Below are 16,387 nucleotides of genomic sequence, written 5' to 3'. Positions count from 1 at the left end.
TGCCGGTGGAAGGCTACAGCGGCCACTTGTCATCTTCAGGCCGTGTTGGAGAGCCATCACTTCATGGAGCCTTGCTGTTGGCAGTCGGAGCTGTCTTTGCAGTATGGATTCGGCTGTTTACTGGGCCAGCTGAGTGACTGCCAGCTACTCCGAGCTAGGTTGGGATCCAGCTGTTTTCATAGCCTGCTGAAGTTGCTGGCCGAACTGAGACTCGGAGCTACCCCAAAGCAGAGATGGAACTGTCTGTTATTCTTTGGTGTTTGTCTCTTCTTGTCCTCGCTTCCGTGGGGTAAGTCAGGCCGTTTTGCATTTGGCCTGCGGGGGGGATCTGTCCTGTCTTGTCTTGTCTTGTCCTCGCTCCGTGGAGTAAGTCAGGCCGTTTTACCGTTGCCATGTGGGGGTCATGTCTTGTCTTTGCCTCTGTTGGGTAAGTCCGACCGTTCTGCCGTTACCCAACAGGTGGACCTGTCCCACCTTGGTGTGGAGAGGTTGAGTCCCTGCTTGTCTAAGTATAAGTCCCCGCTCTATGTCTATGTACTGTCCTGTCTCATGTTGGTGTCGTATTAACGATGAGTCCCGGCTTTTCGAAGGACAAGTCCCAGCTCTATCTTGTTCAGTTCCCAGTCTGTCTCTCAGCATCAGCCTCTGCATTTCAAGACGAAGATCCCGCAGCCAAGCTCCGAGAACCCAAGCCTCGAGGATCCCGCAGCCAAGCTCCGAGAACCCAAGCCTCGAGGATCCCGCAGCCAAGCTCCGAGAACCCAAGCCTCGAGGATCCCGCAGCCAAGCTCCGAGAACCCAAGCCTCGAGGATCCCGCAGCCAAGCTCCGAGAACCCAAGCCTCGAGGATCCCGCAGCCAAGCTCCGAGAACCCAAGCCTCGAGGATCCCGCAGCCAAGCTCCGAGAACCCAAGCCTCGAGGATCCCGCAGCCAAGCTCCGAGAACCCAAGCCTCGAGGATCCCGCAGCCAAGCTCCGAGAACCCAAGCCTCGAGGATCCCGCAGCCAAGCTCCGAGAACCCAAGCCTCGAGGATCCCGCAGCCAAGCTCCGAGAACCCAAGCCTCGAGGATCCCGCAGCCAAGCTCCGAGAACCCAAGCCTCGAGGATCCCGCAGCCAAGCTCCGAGAACCCAAGCCTCGAGGATCCCGCAGCCAAGCTCCGAGAACCCAAGCCTCGAGGATCCCGCAGCCAAGCTCCGGACCCAAGATCCCAGCCTCAAGAGCAAAGACCACAGCCTGTCTCCAAGCACACGCCTCTAGACCCCAGCCACGTCCTGTCCTGAAGCCATCTCATGTCCTTGCTTGGTTCTGGGGCCCGAGCCCGAGGCAAGACCCAGGTTCTGAGTCCTTGTCCAGTCTCGGGCTTGGAGTCCAAGCCTTGTCTCCTAGTCCATGGTTCCTAGTCCTGGTCCCGCTTTCCCTAGCCCAACTCTGCGTTCTTGTCCCTGCTCCTTGACTGTATCCTGTCATGTCCCTACTCCAGTCAAGTCCTGTTCCTTGTACTTCAGTGTCTGTCTCGCATTTGGGTCCGTTCCCAGCACCCCATTGTGACAAAGAGGGAATGACAGGCACATAACGATGAAGTGTTAACCAATTTAAAAATTTCATTCCAAGTTTCCTCAGAGACTGAAGTCTGTAAATCCTGTTCTCAAAGATTTTTAGTTTTTTAAATAGGAACATTTCTCATTCCTAACAACGTACCATAAATATTGGATATTGAACCATTATAAAAAGGTTTCAAATTAAAAGTTACATCTAATAAGTCCCTATTAGAACTTATAGTAAATGTACATAGTTGAGAACGCAGCAAGTCTCTAATTTGTAAATAACATAAAAAGTGAGTTTGGGGTAAACTATATTTAACTGACGTTTGCTCAAATGAAAGAAGTCTTCCTCCATTAAACAAATCCTGGAAGCATTCAATACCCAATCTATCCCATTCTTTAAAAACTGAATCAGTCATCGAAGGTTTAAGTTCCACCCAGTCTACACGTTCATGGATGACCATCTTCTGTGCTGGAGACAAAAAGAATTTTCTACTCAAAGCTGTAAGTTCATCGCACTTGGAAATTTCTGCTCATTTCAGACTGGTACCGTGTGTTCCGAGGTTAGAAATCATAGAAAACCATAGAAAAACAACAGCACAGAAACAGGCCTTTTGGCCCTTCTTGGCTGTGCCGAACCATTTTCTGCCTAGTCCCACTGACCTGAACACGGACCATATCCCTCCATACGCCTCCCATCCATGTATCTGTCCAATTTATTCTTAAATGTTAAAAAGAACCCGCATTTACCACCTCGTCTGGCAGCTCATTCCATACTCCCACCACACTCTGTGTGAAGAAGCCCCCCCCAATGTTCCTTTTAAACTTTTCCCCCCTCACCCTTAACCCATGTCCTCTGGTTTTTTTTCTCCCCTTGCCTCAGTGGAAAAAGCCTGCTTGCATTCACTCTATCTATACCCATCATAATTTTATATCCCTCTATCAAATCTCCCCTCATTCTTCTACGCTCCAGGGAATAAAGTCCTAACCTATTCAACCATTTTCTGTAACTGAGTTTCTCAAGTCCTGGCAACATCCTTGTAAACCTTCTCTGCACTCTTTCAACCTTATTTATATCCTTCCTGTAATTTGGTGGCCAAAACTGAACACAATATTCCAGATTCGGCCTCACCAATGCCTTATACAACCTCATCATAACATTCCAGCTCTTATACTCAATACTGTGATTAATAAAGGCCAATGTACCGAAAACTCTCTTTACGAACCTATCTACCTGTGACGCCACTTTTAGGGAATTTTGTATCTGTATTCCCAGATCCCTCTGCTCTACTGCAGTCCTCGGTGTCTCACCAATAACCCTGTATGTTCTACGTTGGTTTGTCCTTCCAAAGTGCAATACCTCACACTTGTCTGTATTAAACTCCATCTGCCATTTGTCAGCCCATTCTTCCAGCTGGTCCAAGTCCCTTTGCAGGCTCTGAAAACCTTCCTCACTGTCTACTACACCTCCAATCTTTCTATCATCAGCAAATTTGCTGATCCAATTTGCCACATTATCATCCAGATCCTTGATATAGATGACAAATAACAATGGACCCAGCACTGATCCCTGTGGCACACCACTAGTCATAGGCCCCACTCAGAGAAGCAATTCTCTACTACCACTCTTTGGCTTCTTCCATTGAGCCAATGTCTAATCCAATTTACCATCTCTCCATGTATATCTAGCGACTGAATTTTCCTAACTAACCTCCCATGAGGGACTTTGTCAAAGGCCTTACTGAAGTCCATGTAGACAATATCCACTGCCTTCCCTTCATCCACTTTCCTGGTAACCTCCTCGAAAAACTCCAATAGATTGGTCGAACATGACCTACCACACTCAAAGCCATGTTGACTCTCCCTAATAAGTCCATGTCTATCCAAATGTTTGTAGATTCTGTCTCTTAGTACTCCCTCCAATAACTTACATACTACTGACGTTAAATTTACCGGCCTATAATTTCCCGGATTAATTTTTGATCCCTTTTTAAACAACGGACCAACATGAGCCACTCTCCAATCTTCTGGCACGTCACCTGTAGACAGCGACATTTTAAATATTTCTGCCAGGGCCCCTGCAATTTCAACACTAGTCTCCTTCAAGGTCCGAGGGAACACTCTGTCAGGTCCCGGGGATTTATCCACTTTAATTTTCCTCAAGGTTCTGGACTTTACAGAGTATGTGATGAAATTGAAAAATGGATCAGCTATCGGTACTCTTCCCTGAGACTGACAGTACAGATTGTCTCAGGGTCAGTCTACCCTCTTCCAACCAGCCAGCACCCTGAGCCCAGACAGCGGTGGGAATTCAACCGCGAAGTTTCATCACTGACTGGTGATCAATGCCATAACCGCTACTCTACTGAGTCAGGCGACTGTCAGACTGAGCTTAGAGTAGGTTAAAAAGTTGTGTCAACATTATGGACTGACAGGCCTTGAGTGTGCTATACTAGTCTATTCGGTGTGATAGAGCAAGAGCTAGAAGAGAACTAGGCCACTCTGCACCCTGCATCCGGTCCTCTTCTCAAAAAGGGCTAGGCTGCATTTTGAATTCCCATGCTGTCTGCGTCTGGAAGAACTTTAGATTTAAAACATCTGATTCTAACAACAAAGCGGATGAGGAAACAAGTCTTTTCCCAGGTGGCAGGCAGTAACTAGAGGCCAACCAGAGGAATTTGTGTTTATGCCCCAGTTGTTCAAAGTCGACAGCAAGGAAGTTGATGAAGGAAGTAAATTTAACACCTCCAGCTCTGAGGATGGCGCAATGCCAGGAGGAGAGGATGAATTTTCTATGTGACTTGCAGCAGTTAATCGAGAGGGCAAATGGATAGCAGAGGCAGTTTAATGTACACAAGTATGAGTCTAAATATGGCAATGCAAATTGTTTTTGAATGGTGGGAGGGAGGAAAGAAATAGATGCCACTGCACAGTACAAATCAGGAGTTCAGCAGTGACAGGTTGGAATGCAACTGTTACGTTGACATTCATCGCAAGGTGATTTAAGAACAGAAGAAAGGATGTCTTGCTGTAGTTGTACAGAGCCTTAGTGATTCCCTATCTGAAAATTGTGTATTTTTAAATTTGTTTGAGTTAGGGTGATTTATCACAGAGCAAGTGCAGTGAGCATCCCAGGATGAGCAGAACTGATGCCTGTTGGCCCCATAGTCCCTGGAGTTGAGAGAAATGAAGGGTAACTCATAAAGCCGTGTAAAATTCTAACAGGACAATATGGGCGTGACAAGGGCAAAGTTGCTGAATGTCAGAGGGGCTGGAACCATAAAACACAGACAAGAGAGAATCAGAAAGCAATTTGGAAATAAGATCAGAAATGCCCGCACCCAGAGTGCGGTAAGCTGATGGAGCGAGGAGGGCGGGGCGTCTGTTCCTGGTTCTTGGAAGTCTGGTCTTCTCTGCCTCCTGCGGTGCATGAGTCTCCTCCCTTTCTGTGGACAGAACAAGACCAGTTAACATGAACCTCCCTGGCAGTTGTACAACAAGACCTAATCCGGCCTCCCCATTCACTTACAGCCTTTGAAGGGATTTAGATCGAGACTTGAACGGGATTTTCCGCAGGATAAATATCATCGTTGGTATCAATGTTTGACAACAACATTGGAGATGAGCACAGATACACAATGAATTGGAAGCTTTGCAGTGACACACAATATACAGTACCTATGAAAGTATTCACCCTCCCCCCCCCCACCCCGTTGGAAGTTTGCATGTTTTATTGTTTCACAACATTGAATCACGGTGGATTTAATTTGGCTTTTTAGCGCTAATCAACAGAAAAAGACTCTTTCATGTCAAAGTAAAAACAAATCACTACAATGTGATCTAAATTAATTACAAATATAAAAACAAATTAATTGATTGCATACGTATTAAACCTCACCCCCCCCCCTTTAAGTTAGTATTTAGTAGATGTACCTTTGGCAGCAATTACAGCCTTGAGTTTGTGTGGATAGCTCTCTATCCAGTTTACACATCTGGACACTGCAATTGTCCTTACAATACTGCTCAAGTACGATCAGATTGCATGGGGGTCGTGAGTGAACAGTCCTTTTCAAATCCAGCCACAAATTCTCAATTGGATTGAGGTCTGGACTCTGATTTGGCCACTCCAGGACATTAACTTTGTTGTTTTTAAGCCATTCCTGTGTAGCTGTGGCTTTATATTTGGGATTATTTTCTTACTGGAAAACAAATCCTCTCCCAAGTCGCAGTTCTCTTGCAGACTGCATCAGGTTTTCCTCCAGGGTTTCTCTGGTTTTTGCTGCATTCATTTTACCCTCTACCCTCACAAGCTTTCCGAGACCTGCTGCAGTTAAGCATCTCCACAACATGATGCAGCTACCACTATGCTTCACTGTAGGGATGCTGTGTTTTTGATGGCGTGGGGGGTTTGGCTAATGCCAAGCATACAGTAGGTAGTGTTGGTAGAAAGGAGGATGGTCTCGGACTATGGTATAATATTTATCAAATAGTACGATACTTAGATTAAGTCCAGAAAACCAGAAGACTTCAGAGCAGAATTAGGGCATTCAGTCCTTCTATTCTGTTCTGCTATTCTATCGTGGTTGAGTTATTGTCCCTCCCAACCCATTCTTATGCCCCCATCTCGTAATCTTTGACACTCTTACAAATCAAGATCCTATCAATCTCCGCTTTAAATATACCCACAGCAGTTTGTGGCAATAAATTCCTTGTATTCTTTGCTCTAAAGGGAGATCCTTTTATGAATGGCAGATGCAATATCTTGGCTGCAGCGAAATTTTTATGGAATAGACTTTGGATGTTAGTTCTCCTGGACTATTAAGGAACAGAGAGAAATGGGTACACAGGGTGTTAAGTACATGCAAGGTACTGGGGACATAACAGACAGCGGTTGTAAATTAAGCAGGAAACTGATTGTCCATAATGCAAGAGAAATGGACACAAACTACTGAGCCGCTACGCTACTGTGGCGCCCTTCCCTCCTACATATCCCTCCATTTTTCTATCATTCGGTGGTATTTACCAGGTATTTTCGATACGAAAGGTTTTTCAAAATGTAAACATATAATAAACACGTTTGAAGCAGTCACTGTTATGATGTAGAAAATTTAGCAACCATTTTCTGAGTATCAAAGGCTCCCACGCCAGCAATGAGGTGTTCGTAGGCGAATACCTACTGGACGCTTCAAGTGTTCGAATCGCTTCCCAACGCCCACCGACTGTCTCAGTGAATCAGATTTCAGTCACGTCACGGCAAGAGCCTTCAGCATTATTGTGCACGGTACCTGAGTTTGTCACAGCAGAGAACGGCGCCCATCACTAAAAGGGCGAGAGTTTTCAATCCGAGTGGGATACACAACATCAGCACGGCAAAAGCGTCTGTCCCTGAAGTGAAAGTGAGAGTGGTCAATCCAGACTCAGGCGAAGGGGAAAAACCAATAATTTGCACAGATTATAATCTGTAGATGTGGAGACGAACAGATAATTTAGCAGATTTATACTAACAGAACTACGGAAGATTACGCGTGTACGAAGGAACAAGAAAAAGATATTACTAAGAATGTAGAGATCACAATGACAGGAATTAAACGTTGGAACAAAAAATAAACCTACAGTAAGACCACAAATCATAAGACAAAGGACATTCGGCCCATCGAGTCAGTTCCGCCAGTCTATCATGGATGATTATTCGTCTCAACCCAATTCTCCCGCCATCTCGCCGTAAACTTTGACGTCCTTGCAAATCAGGAACCTATAAATCTCCACTTAAAGAACAAAGACGACCTCCACAATCGCCTGTGGCAATGACTTCCACACATTCACCACCCTCTAGCTAAATAAATTCCTCTTCATCTTTGTTCTTGCTCTTCAGGGCCGTTTCTCTATTTTGAGGCTGTTCTAGTCTCCCCCACTATATGAACTCTCTCTACGTCCTCTCTATCCAGGCCTTTCAATAGTCGATAGGTTTCAAAGAGTCCCCTCTCCCGCCCCACTCATTGTAGTAAACTGGCGAAAGCAGTCCAGAGTCCAATCAGCGTCGGGTGCAGAGCACTGCGAAGAGTTGACTCGCAAGTCAGCGAAGCTATTAGAAAAGGATTGCTTCGCGGGAGTTCGCACATTCTAGAGGGCCAATCAGCGTCGAGAGCAGAGCACTGCGAAGTAAATAAAAGTATAGAAGGGGCAAGCGGGGCGGCTATTGCTGGGAGTAGGCCAGCGGTGTGAGTGAGAGCATAAGGCTCGGACTCAAGAGGCCAAAGAAGGCGCCGAGCCCAAAGACACGGGTTAGTAGGGTTGTTCTTCGTTGCCCATTGTACAGTGCAGGCAGGATGGCAGATATGGCAGTGGAATGCTCCCCCTGTAGGATGTGGGAATTCATGGAACCTGATGGTTTCCCTGATGACTACACCTGCGGGAAGTGCAGCCAACTCCAGCTCATGAAAGACGCAGTAAGGAGCCGGAGCTGGAGTTGGACGAACTAAGGATCATCCGGTAGGCGGGGCAATCGATAGATAAGACTTTTGAGCAGGTGGTTACACGCAGACTGCAGAATTCGGGGAGTAGATGGATGAACACCGAGAGAGGTGAAGGGAGAAGGAAGTCACTGCAGCCTCCTCCTGTGGCCATTCCCCTCAGCAACAGGTATACTTTGAGTACCCTTTGGATACTGCTGAGGGGGATGACATATCTGGGCAACGCAGCAACAGGCAGACCAATAGCACTGTGGTTAGCTCCGAGTCTCAGAAAGGAAGGGTGAAGTCGGGCGGAACAATAGTCAAAGGGGACTTGATAGGACAGATAGGGGATTCTGTGGCAGCAAAAGAGACACCAGGATTGTGGGTTGCCTCCCGAGTGTTCGGGTCCAGGATTGTAGAATATTCTTGACGGGGAGGGTGAGCAGCCAGAATCGTGGTACATATTGAAACCAATGACGTATGCAGGAGAGGGGTAGACGTCCTGCGCAATATGCTTAGGGAATTAGGAAGGAGGCTGAAGAGCAGGACATCCAAGGTGGTAATCTCCGGATTACTGCCGGTGCCACAGCTAGTGAAGGTCAGAACAGGAAGATAGCACAGACGAATGAGTGGCTGAGGAGATGGTGCAGGGGGCAGGGATTTGCCGTTCTTGGATGATTCGAACCTTTTCTGGGGAAGGAGTGACCTGTACAAGTGGGACAGGTCGCACCTGAACTGGAGGGGAACCAATATCCTGGGAGGGAGGTTTGCTAATGCTGTTGGGGAGGATTTAAACCAGATTTGCAGGGTATTGGGAACCGAAGTGAAGATGCAGAGGATGGGGCGTTTGGCGCACAAGTAGTGACAGCTTGTAGGAAGTTTATGATGAAAGATAGGTAGATGATAAAGCAAAGAAGCACTCAGCCAGATGGTTTGAGATATGTCTATTTTAATGCAAGGAGTATCATGGGCAAGGCGAATGAACTTAGAGTGTGGATCAATACGTGGAACTATGATGATGTGGCCATTACAGAGTTTTGGATGAGTCAGGGGCGGTAATGGCTGCTGAGTGTGCCAGACTTTAGATGTTTCAAAAAGGACAGGGAGGGAGGCAAAAGAGGTGGAGGAGTGGCACTGCTAATCAGGGATAGAAGCACGGCTGCAGGAAAGGAGGAGGTCTGAGAGGGATTGTCTGTTGAGTCTCTGTGGGTGGAAGTCAGAAGCAGGAAGGGACAATAACTTTACTGGGTGTTTTATAGACACCCCCCCCCCCAAAGTAATTTAGATATATCAGGGATTAGACTGGGACGCAGATTCTGGATGGTGCAATAATAATATGGTTGTTGTGATCATTGTCATGGTCCAGATCGGGGTCCCTTTAAATTTACTTTGTTTATGCAACAATCCGGACCGTTGACTCCCTGTTTCCCTTTGGTTCCCTGTTTTCCCATGTCCAACGGGCTTGATTCACTAAAGTGATTCCGGGAATGAGAGGGTTAATATATGAGGAACGTTTGTCCGCTCTTGGACTGTATTCCTTGGAGTTTAGAAGAATGAGGGGAGACCTCATAGAAACATTTCGAATGTTGAAAGGCGTGGACAGAGTGGATGTGGCAAAGCTGTTTCCCATGATGGGGGAGTCTAGTACGAGAGGGCATGACTTATGGATTGAAGGGCGCCCATTCAGAATCGAGATGCGAAAGGGGATTTTTTTTTTAGTCAGAGGGTGGTGAATCTGTGGAATGTGCTGCCACGGGCGGCAGTGGAGGCCAAGTCATTGGGTGTATTTAAGGCAGAGATTGATAGGTATCTGAGTAGCCAGGGAATCAAAGGTTATGGTGAGAAGGCGGGGGAGTGGGACTAAATGGGAGAATGAATCAGCTCATGATAAAATGGCGGAGCAGACTCGATGGGCTGAATGGCCGACTTCTGTTTCTTTTTCTTACGGTCTTATGGTCTTATGGTGATTAGAGGCAATTTACTTTCGGCTGAACCGGCAGTTTATAAGTCTCCGGCTTTCAGCCGTTCGGGGCGACAGCGTTTGCAAAGTCACCAAAGGTACAACGAGCCAATGTCATCTGGCCGGACCAAGCCTAGTCTCCTCCCGGAGCAAATGCCAGCAAGCCGCCTTCCCTCGTCAGTGCAGGTCTAAATTAACCCGCTGTGGTGAGTCTAGAGCTCGTCGCGGCTTGGAGCGTGCTTGAGCCCAGTTATAGTTCTATTCATTGTTGAGTGGTCTCCGTATCCATGTCGTGCGTCTAAAACGGGTCCTGTGTCTGTATCTGTCCCGTGCATAAGAAGAGCTCCTGGCTCCGGAGGCTCCAAGTACCAAGTCCTGACTCCGGAGGCTCCCAAGTACCAAGTCCTGGCTCCGGCGGCTCCAAGTTCCACGTCCTGGCCCCGGCGGCTCCAAGCACCAAGTCCTGGCCCCGGCGGCTCCAAGCACCAAGTGCTGGCCCTGGCGGTCCATGATTCCAAGTCCTAGCCCAGCTTCTAGCCCCAATACTCAAGACTCAAGACACCAGCCTAAAACAACAAGAGCCCAGACCCCAGTCTCAAGCCTCAAGAACCCAGACCCTTAGTCCCAGCCTAGTCCTAGGCCTGAGTCTTTGTCCGGTACGCCATTCCTGTTTCTGCTTTGCTCTCCCTGTAACGAGCATCTGTTAGTGTCTTGCATCTAGGTCCACTCCCAGCGCCCTCGTATTGTGATAATGGTTGATTTTAACGTTCCTAATATTGATTGGCATCTCCTTAGAACAAGGGGTTTAGGTGGGGTGGTGTTCGTTATCTGTGTTCAGGATGGTTTCCTGACGCAATATGTAGATAAGCCAAGTAGAGGAAAGGCAGTACTTGATCTGGTATTGGGAAATGAAACTGGTCAGGTGTCAGATCTCTCGGTGGGAGAGCATTTTGGAAGTAGTGAACACAACTCTATTTCCTTTACAATAGTGCTGGAGCGGGATAGAATGTGAAGATTTGGGAAATCATTTAATTCGGGAAGAGGAAAATATAATGCTATTAGGCAGAAATTTGGCAGCAGAAATTGGGAGCACATGCTCTCAGGGAAATGCACGGCAGAAATGTGGCAAATGATCAGGGAACATTTGTATGGCGTTCTGTATAGTTATGTTCCATTGAGGCAGAGAAAGGATGGGACTGTAAAACAACCGTGGTGTGCAAAAGGCGTAGAAAATCTAATTAAACCATTTTAAAAAGGACTGATAGCTATAATTTATAAATGGTTATTGCATTTGCGAAAGGTATCTAAAGATAAAATTAAAGGTTCGTGGGAACTGGAATTTCGAGAGTCACTTTCAGGTAATCAAAGGGGTAAAATTTTTCATTTGGTAAATACGTCATCTATTTGTGTCAGTCATTCGTTGATACAGTTCAAGGTAGTACATCGGGCACATATGTCCAAGGATAAGTTAGCCCATATTTTCCCAATATTAATCCTATTTGCGACAGATGTAATATTGAGGTGGCCACCAGCCTCCGGGTCCAACATATTATTCTCCGTAACTTCCGCCACCTCCAACGGGATCCCACCACTAAGCACATCTTTCCCTCTCCCCTTCTCTCTGCATTCCGCAGGGATCGCTCCCTACGCAACTCTCTTGTCCATTCGTACCCCCCCCCCCCATCCCTCCCCACTGAGCTCCCTCCTGGCACTTATCCGTGTAAGCGGAACAAGTGCTACACATGCCCTTACATTTCTCCCTTACCACCGTTCAGGGCCCCAAACAGTCCTTCCAGGTGAGGCAACACTGTGACTGGGGTGATATACTGCGTCCGGTGCTCCCGATGTGGCCTTTTATATATTGGCGAGACCCAACGCAGACTGGGAGACCGCTTTGCTGAACATCTACGCTCTGTCCGCCAGAGAAAGCAGGATCTCCCAGTGGCCACACATTTTAATTCCACATCCCATTCCCATTCTGACATGTCTATCCACGGCCTCCTCTACTGTAAAGATGAAGCCACACTCAGTTTGGAGGAACAACACCTTATATTCCGTCTGGGTAGCCTCCAACCTGATGGCATGAACATCGACTTCTCTAACTTCCGCTAATGCCCCACCTCCCCCTCGTACCCCATCTGTTACTTATTTTTATACACACATTCTTTCTCTCACTCTCCTTTTTGTCCCTCTGAATATACCCGTTGCCCATCCTCTGGGTCCCCCCCCCTTGTCTTTCTTCCCGGACCTCCTGTCCCATGATCCTCTCGTATCCCTTTTGCCTATCACCTGTCCAGCTCTTGGCTCCATCCCTCCCTCTCCTGTCTTCTCCTATCATTTTGGATCTCTCCCTCCCCCTCCAACTTTCAAATCCCTTACTCGCTCTTCCTTCAGTTAGTCCTGACGAAGGGTTTCGGCCTGAAACGTTGACTGCACCTCTTCCTACAGATGCTGCCTGGCCTGCTGCGTTCACCAGCAACTTTTATGTGTGTTGCTTGAATTTCCAGCATTTGCAGAATTCCTGTTGTTTGGCTACTTTAACTCATATGTTTTGGACTTGTATCAAGATAGATAATTTTTGGAAAGATGTCCTTAAAACTTTATCAAAAGTCTTGAATTTGGACCTACGACCGAATTTACTTACAGCAATTTTTGGGATCATTCCACCGGAAGCAGGATATAATCCTATTTACGCTCAACGGATGATAGCTTTTACAATTTTATTGGCTAGGAGAGCCATTTTGCTTAAATGGAAGGGTTCTAATCCACCTACTGTTTTTTATTGGGTTTCCTCCATTATGCTCTGCCTAAGTTTAGAGAAAATAAGAAGTTAGACATTTGATACATCCTTTAAATTTGAAAAAACCTGGAGTCCTTTTATTCAATATTTTCATATGGTTTGATTTATCGCTCTTCCAGTTACTTTCTCGAAAGTTGGATTTGATCAGGAAGTTTCTCTTTCTTCTTGCTTTTACTCTCAGTATGGGCTGCCCAGTCCCCTTTTTTCCCTTTTTCTTTTTTTTTTAACTTTTGTTTTTGTTTATAGAGAATAGTGGGGTTCTTTATATATATATATATATATATAGATATAAAATTATAGAAGTTTCTTTGTCTTTTTTCTTTCTATGAAATGATAAGAGGAGAATTGAATATCTTATTTTTATTATATATTTTTAGATTAATACTATATATGATATAGATATGTTTATTTTACCGCTTATATGTATTGTTATCAATATAAATACTTGTGATAACTCTCCTCGTGTTTGTATATATGTACCTTTTTTAAATTAATAAAAAGATTGATAAAGAAAGGAAGAAAAAAAGAAAAGAAAGGCTTTCGAAAGATTCAAGAAACGAGGTACTGTTAGAACTCTAGAAAATTACAAGGGTGGCAGGATGGAACTCAAGAATGAAATTAGGAGAGCTAGAAATGGCCATGAAAAGGCCTTGGCGGGCAGGATAAAGAATAACCCCAGGCATTCTACGAACATGTGAAGGGCAAGAGGATGAGCCGTGTGAGAATAGCCCTAATCAGGAGTGAGAACAGAAACATGTGCATGGAGCCATAGGATGTAGCAGAGGCACTTAATGAATACTTTATTTCAGTATTCACCAGTGAAAAGGACCCTGGCAATTATGGGGATGACCTAAAGAGGACTGAAACGCTTGAGCGTATAGACATTAAGAAAGAGGATGTGCTGGAGCTTTTGAAAGGTATTAAGTTAGATAGGTGGCCGGGACTGGACGAGGTATACCCCGGGTTACTGTGGGAAGCGAGGGAAGAGATTGCTGAGCCTCTGGCAATTCTCTTTGCATCATCAATAGGGACTGGAGAAGTACCAGAGGATTGGAACGTTGCAAACGTTGTTCCCTTGATCAAGAAAGGGAGTAAAGATAATCCAGGAAATTATAGCCCAGTAAGTCTTACTTCAGTGGTGAGCAAGTTGTTGGAGAAGATCCTAAGAGGAAGGATTTATGAGCATTTGGACAGAAATAAACTGATTAGGGATAGTCAACATAATTTTGTCAAGGGCAGACCCTGCCCTTGAAAACCTGATTAAATTTTTTAAAGATGTAACAAAACACATTGATGAAAGTAGAGCAGTGGACGTAGTGTATTTGGATTTCAGTAAGACACTTGATAAGTTTCCCCATTCAAGTCTCATTCAGAAAGTAATGAGGCATGGCATCCAAGGAGATCTTGCTTCGTGTATCCAGAATTGGCTTTACCACAGAAAACAAAGAGTGGTTGTGCATGGCTCGTATTTGGCATGGAGGATGGTGACCAGTGGTGTTCTGCATGGATCTGCTCTGGGACACCTCCTCTTTGTGCTCTCTATCAATGACCTGGATGAAGAAATAGAAGGGTGGGTTAGTAAGTTTGCTGATGGCACAAAGGTTGGTGGTGTTGTGGATACTCTGGGGGGTTGTCAAAGGTTACAGCGGGACATCGATAGGATGCAGAACTGGGCTGAGAAGAGACAGACGGAGTTTAACCGTCTGTGAAGTGGTTCATTTCGGTAGGTCAAATTTGAAGACAGAATATAATATTAATGGTAAGACTCTTGGCAGTGCGGAGGATCAGTGGGATCTTGGGGACCATGTCCATAGAACACTCAAAGCTGCTGCGCAGGTTGACAGTGTTGTTAAGAAGGCATACAGTGTGTTGGACTTTATCAACAGTGGGATTGAGTTCAAGAGACGTGAGGTAATGTTACAGCTATATAAGACCTTACTTAGACCCCATTTGGAGTACCGTGTTCAGTTCTGGTCACCTCATTACAGGAAAGATGTGGATACTACAGAGAGAATGTCGAGGAGAATTACAAGGATGGTGCCTGGATTGGAGAGGATACCTTATGAGAATAGGTTGAGTGAACTTGGCCTTTTCTCCTTGGAGTGTCGGAGGACGAGAGGTGACCTGATAGAGCTGTATAAGATGATGAGAGGCATAGATCATGTGGATAGCCAGAGGCTCTTTTCCCAGGGCTGAAATGGGTAACACGAGGGGTCACAGTTTTAAAGTGCTTGGAAGTAGGTACAAGGGGAACGTCAGAGGTAGGATTTTAGCACAGAGAGTGGTGGGTGCGTGGAATGAACTGCCAGCGAAGGTGGTAGAGGCGGATACAGTAGGGTCTTTTAAGAGACTCTTAGATACATGCAGCTTAGAAAAATAGAGGGCTATGCGGTAGGGAAATTATAGGCAGTAGGTTACATGGTAGGCACAATATTGTGGGCCGAAGGGCCTGTAATGTGCTGTAGATTTTCTATGTTCTACAGTCCCAAATCCATCAAACGGTCTTCATACGTTAACTGTTGTATTCCAGGAAACATTCTCGGGAACTTTTAATTATATGTAATTATGTAATAGTTATAAGATTGTTGTATAATATCTTTACTCTAGTTAAACTCTCCCTTACTTGGGAAAAATGACAACTCGTTGTCTCTCTGGTTTACCAAGAACCCGCCGCTTTACTAAGTTTCTCCGTGTTACCCCAGATGAACATTGGACAGTCCCTTATCGAATTCTCGTTAGGGTTATTTACTCCATTATTAAACAAAACGACAGAGTGTTGTATTTTTGGTCTGCGATATTCCAGCCGGTTCTCTTGCCCTCTCCGTGTTTCACTGAACACTTCTCTAAACCCGCTTCCTCTTTCATCTGCCCCCCTCCCCCGCTCTCCACCTGACAGCCCAGATTCCTACTCTGCAGAAGCTGGCCTCTCAGAGGCGAGGCTACAGCCGCCTCAACGTCGTTAGGTGCGTCTTCCATCCCTGTTCCCCTTCCTCCCTTCCCTCCAGCTTCCTCCCCGTATCCTGCAGAATGTGTCAATGATTTCTTACCTGGTCTGACCCGCAGCCGGATCTCACTCTGGGGCAGATGGATATATGGGGGATCGAGCTGGTGTCCGTAGAAGTGTGGGTAAGGGTGGGTAAAGTCGCTGAAATCAGCCAGACACAGGTAGCTGTGACTGTCCCCCACCCTCAGCTGCCTTATCCTGGTCGAAGCGTTTCCCCGCTCTGGGTCCCCGACGAGCTCGTACCGAGTCACTCCGTTTTCCGCTGCCCACGATCCATTTTCATAACGCCTGAATGTGACGATGTGTCGGTAGGGATCCTTCCTCATCCACGTCACCGTGTGTGCAGTGAGGCTCTGCGGAGGCCGTGTGAACACACAGGGTAACGTGGCCGAAGCTCCCTCGGTTCCATTCATCACAGAGACACTCTCGCCGGGAGCTGAGGGAAGGACGGACAATTTGGCGTTGCAGCAACTGGAAGGTGTGAGCAGGCTTTCAATAGTTATATTTATGAACATCCTTTATCGCACATCCATGCCAAGACCACTAGACACAGAAACAGTTATTGCTTCGAGCTGCCAGGCTGATCAACACTTCCACCCATTAACCCACCCCACCATCCACCACCA

The 16,387-nt window shown here is 46.3% G+C and overlaps 1 protein-coding gene across 2 annotated transcripts in view; it reads right to left on the bottom strand.

Annotated features, from left to right (window-relative positions):
* Positions 1–1,101: 1,101 nt before the first annotated feature.
* Positions 1,102–16,387, bottom strand: part of LOC140197524 (sialic acid-binding Ig-like lectin 12) — a 29,181-nt gene continuing 13,895 nt past the window's right edge. Inside the window, exons 3-5 of one of the 2 annotated variants that reach the window (XM_072257559.1) lie at positions 15,805–16,197; positions 6,831–6,930; positions 1,102–4,991 (exon numbers count right to left, since the gene is read on the bottom strand). In XM_072257559.1, the coding sequence (XP_072113660.1) occupies positions 4,871–4,991; positions 6,831–6,930; positions 15,805–16,197 (614 nt within the window). In that variant the 3' untranslated portion in view covers positions 1,102–4,870. Of the gene's footprint in view, positions 4,992–6,830; positions 6,931–12,769; positions 14,308–15,804; positions 16,198–16,387 lie in introns of those variants that run through there. The other variant, XM_072257560.1, reaches the window with a different exon arrangement.

The sequence above is a fragment of the Mobula birostris genome, chromosome 5, assembly GCF_030028105.1.
Source record: "Mobula birostris isolate sMobBir1 chromosome 5, sMobBir1.hap1, whole genome shotgun sequence".
Lineage (NCBI taxonomy): Eukaryota > Metazoa > Chordata > Chondrichthyes > Myliobatiformes > Myliobatidae > Mobula > Mobula birostris.
The sequence above is the reverse complement of the archived record's forward strand: the minus strand, read 5'-3'. Positions and strand labels throughout refer to the sequence as shown.